Raw genomic sequence first — 4,359 nt, forward strand, 5'->3', positions numbered from 1 at the left:
AAAAAAAAAAAAAAAAAAGACAGAAACAAAGTCTGGACTTTTTTTCAGGCATTCTGTTCTTTTAACACAGCTTCATACTCTGTGTATTTCATTGCTCAGAAAAGCTTGTAAAAGAATGTAAATGTATGTGGTTTGAATGCTGAGTTAAAATAGAAAATATTCTATTTCACTGAATAGTAGGATAATTACTACAATAGTGCATCAGATTACTGTAAAAATACTTAATGCTCCCTGCTGCATACATAATGTTTTAGTTAAATATCTACTGTGTTTATATTATAAGCCAAGAAAGTTGTACATATAAAACTTTGCTTGTTTGAATAACAGATTTTTCCATTTTTCAAATGACATAGAGTATGAAATTTAACAGTGATTGAAGTTCCCAACTAATGAACAATTATAATTTAAGGTGAGAAATCCAATTAATTGTCAAGACACTTTGACAGTAAAGCTCAAGCAAATGCTGCATTAATTAAGTGTAGCTGTTTATTGAACAGACTTATCAAACTGGGAACCAAAGAACAGGAAGGGAGTCTGTGGTCTGTTTGTAACCACTCATTAATCTCTGTTTTGTTCTCGTAGCATCAAAACAAGGTGCCATTTTTATTTTAATAAGGTGCCTGTAGGGTAGAATCACCACTGCACTTTGTGCCCTGTAGTTAAGTCAAATGAGAGATACATATTGATACTTTCTTCAGGTAACGTAATTAAAGCTAGGCTGGTTGTTCTGCAAGGCAGACGTGGTTTCATGAACCTTCAGGTGGCAAGTTGCAGTCAGAAGACAGTGCCTGCTATGCCATGCCTTTTGTTCATTTCCCTGGTCAATTTAGCTTTTATAACACTGAGATTAAAAATTCCCATGGGATTATTGCTGATGTAGGGGGTCTGAAAGGAACCTCATTTCATACCCCTCCTTTGTGTAAATTATGATGATACTATGTAACTCAACCTGTTCCAGAGCAGCACCACCTCTGAGTGTGGTTTTCCCATAGGATCACAGGGAGGTCTGTGGAATTGAAGGTTGGTACCATAAGGTAGATTTTGACCTAAAATAGAGACTTTGTGGATGCTTAATATGTACTTGATTACGTGTCCGGTGATGTCATTCTTCTTCTGCTACAACGCAATTTCTAAATCTTTATTTCTCTCCTGTAGAGAGTCAGATGTGCACGTCCTGCAGAAGGGGACAGGGAAGCTACTCCCATTTAACACATGGGGATCAATTGGACAGAAAATATTCAATTCCCTTGGTTGTCAGTCTGAAATAAAATACTAGACTTCTAGAAAAAATGTTTATTGTTTTGTCATCTTTGGGCATTTTCATGTCTGCATTATAGTAATGGTCTGTGTTGCTAAAGGTTTATTCTCAGTCTTGATAGTGAAATACTTTTTACTTAGTGCACATGATCTCTATTAATGTAATTATCAATACTTTGATATAAGAGAACTGAATAGGTTGTCAATCATATTAAAGCTCAGGTCTTCTGTTCTATAAAAATTCATCGCTTTGTAGATGTAGTCAAAACATTTATATAACAAGGTCTTTCTAAACTGAAAACGAGTCCCAGAGGGGATCTAGACGTGTACCAGAAAGCCTGAAAGAAATGGAATCTATGTTACTGTGAAAATCACTGCTGGTCTGATCCTGCTGAGGAGTCTGAAATAGCTGGACTGGCTCAAGTGTTGCAAAGAGGGGTTGTGGCCTGGGCTGGCTGATACACTGGACTACATTGGTTTATGAAAGGAATGACAGTGCTCATGAATGTGTTGTGAAAGAGAGAAATGTGGATCATTGGCATGGAGACAAAACTTTCAGTGAAGGATATTTCCTCCAGCCCACTGAAATGAGAATGGCTGATGATCAGCAGTGCCAAGAAACCGGTTGTCACGCAGTTGATGCAGAAGCAGGAAGAGTTTGCAGGAGCCTTTGTGTAAAAATAGTGGTGGTGTTTTGAGGTAGTGTCACAGGTGACGTCATTAAGTGGTTCATGAAGGTTTCTAGTTTAAAATGCCACTCCCTTTGAAACATTAGAAGTTGGTTATAAGAAAAGGAATATAACTTGTTGCTGAAAGTTTGTACCCTTCCAAAATCAGGAGATAAGTGAAAGTGAGGAAGGAAATGGATTTAGAGTCTTTAAACTGTGACTCTTCAAAAGCCATTTTTACCTGGAAGCAACAAAATAGATATTTTATTATTTTCGTGCTTCCCCCCCACAGTGTTCTGCAGGATTATGATTATTAACATTGCTTATATAGACCATCCCAGATGCACAGGATCCCCCAAGTACATCACAAACCATCTTGTCTTTTATGTGGATGTGAGGGAGCTCTGAAATTGAGCAAGGCTTTCACGGTAAAAAATATGATCTATAAAATTGGATAATTACATAGGTTTAAAATAAAAGTAGTTCACAGAATGTGTATTCACAAAGCTGACTTTAGTTACGTTTCATTTTGACTCATAGAAATTTGAGTATTAGTAAACTTTCATGCTTCAGTAATAAGATCCAGGTAGCAAGAGCTGCAGATCAGAAGGTGCCAAGAATGGTCACGAGTGTGGAAAGCTGTAGGCTGTATCAGATTCGCTGCCTTCAGCAAAACTGTTGCACCTCTTAGCCCCTGAGACAAGGGTTCTATGTTTAGTCAGCCGCTATCCTGACTATAGTTTTGCAAGCTTTCTACCTTTTTATTTAATTATTTGCAATCTTTAGCTCCTTAAAGTCAAGGTAAGTGAGAAGGAATCACTTTTACCCTGACTTTGGTAATGAAAGCAGTAATGGCTTGGGACCATTACAGAACCAGGCAGATTTAGCGTGGTGGACAGAGAGAGAAGCCTATTTTCTCTTGGTTTTCAGAGAGGCAGAATGTCAAATAAATCCTTTTAAATATGATAGAAGTAAAGCAATAGATACAATTGACAAATATATTTTGAACATTACATAGATAAACTTTCCCCATGTTCCTTTTGACTTGAGATGCAACTCTTGAGCCTTCTGTCTCATTCAGTGTTTGAAGTTTTTTTACTGACTGTTGTTCAGGAGACAGCTTTACAGAAATGTCTTAATCTTCAGTGTTTCATAAGTGTTTTCCTTTTTAATTCAGGAACACAAGAAGCCATTGCAATGTGTCTGCATGTCGAGACAAAACAAGCTGTCAATGAAACCCTGTGTGACAATTCTAAGAGACCACCACCAATGACTCGTACTTGCAATATGAAGCTTTGCCCTCCAAGGTACACTGTAATAATTAAATCAGACTGTGGCAAAGAATTGGTTAATATGACTTAAATAAACATTGGCTTTCTCAGAAAGGGTTCAGATTGTGAGACTGTGGTCTTGCTTGGAGATGAAATTTCACTACTTCTGTCTTTAACAAGGTTTTGGGGTTGGTTTTTTTTTTTTTTCAGAGTCTTGTTCGCTCCTTTTCCACTCCACATCTCCCTAATAAAATAGGGAACATTTTCTGAAACAAATCTCTTCTGTGTAGATATTTGCCTGAGTTGGAAAAACAGCCTTAAGTCTTCCAGTGGTAAGAGGAAAATTTTAAGGCAATTTCACAAAAAACAGATATTTACTTTTTATCCTCACTGAATGAAAAAAAAGTGAAATTATTATTTGAAGTTATTATAATGTAATATTTCTTTAGTAGCCCCACTTTGGTCTTATGGCTTCTTCTGTTTATTTGGGGATCCAAATCAAATAAAAACCTAGTTAACTTGGTCACTTCAAAGGCCCATATGTGAAATCTTGACATGCGCTGCCTTATTTACCCACTTATGATCTCTGACATCCCTAATCCTTTGCATACTGTTTCTGCATGTTTGCAGAAAATGCCTCTTACAAAATGTAGGGAAGAAGTTAACAGGAACAGGATGTTTTGTACAAAGCATACACATTTAAAGGAAGTTTTGTAAATGTAAGAAAGGTTTATTTACATATTTACATTTACAACTATAAATATCAGCAGGTTGCCAACAGGCTGTTTTTTTTTTTTTTTATGAGGAGCATTCAGAAAGTAAATGATGGAGTCAAATTTGTCTGGAAATGACTCTTTATTGTTAGCAACTTTTGCATTCCCTTCTTACCTGCAAATTTACAACTCTAGTTTATCTAATTTTGCATTACAGCCAAATCAAAGGGATGTCTGAGCCATCTCTCAGTAACTGTGCCCTCAGTGACTATTTGCTAGGGTCTGTCTGGGTGTGATTGTTCCTTCCCCATTCTGAGGCCAGCTGCTAAACTGTGGGGTTTTGGCTGTGCTGTTGGAACAGGTGGCAAAGCGGGCCCTGGAGACGCTGCTCGGCCACGTGCGGGGTTGGGATCCAGACGAGAGACGTGCACTGCCAGCAGCCCGGCGGGG

General features: G+C 37.6%; 1 protein-coding gene across 1 annotated transcript in view; it reads left to right on the forward strand.

Annotated features, from left to right (window-relative positions):
* The window catches only part of ADAMTSL3 (ADAMTS-like 3), a 182,240-nt gene that overhangs the window by 141,204 nt on the left and 36,677 nt on the right, over nucleotides 1–4,359 (forward strand). The window contains exons 16-17 of the mRNA XM_009994484.1: nucleotides 3,103–3,232; nucleotides 4,271–4,359. The exon at nucleotides 4,271–4,359 is cut by the window's right edge and continues 98 nt beyond it. Of these exons, the coding sequence (XP_009992786.1) occupies nucleotides 3,103–3,232; nucleotides 4,271–4,359 (219 nt within the window). The remainder of the gene's footprint in view (nucleotides 1–3,102; nucleotides 3,233–4,270) is intronic.

The sequence above is a fragment of the Chaetura pelagica genome, unplaced genomic scaffold (genome assembly GCF_000747805.2).
Source record: "Chaetura pelagica isolate M959 unplaced genomic scaffold, ChaPel_1.0 scaffold222, whole genome shotgun sequence".
Taxonomy (NCBI): Eukaryota; Metazoa; Chordata; class Aves; order Apodiformes; family Apodidae; genus Chaetura; species Chaetura pelagica.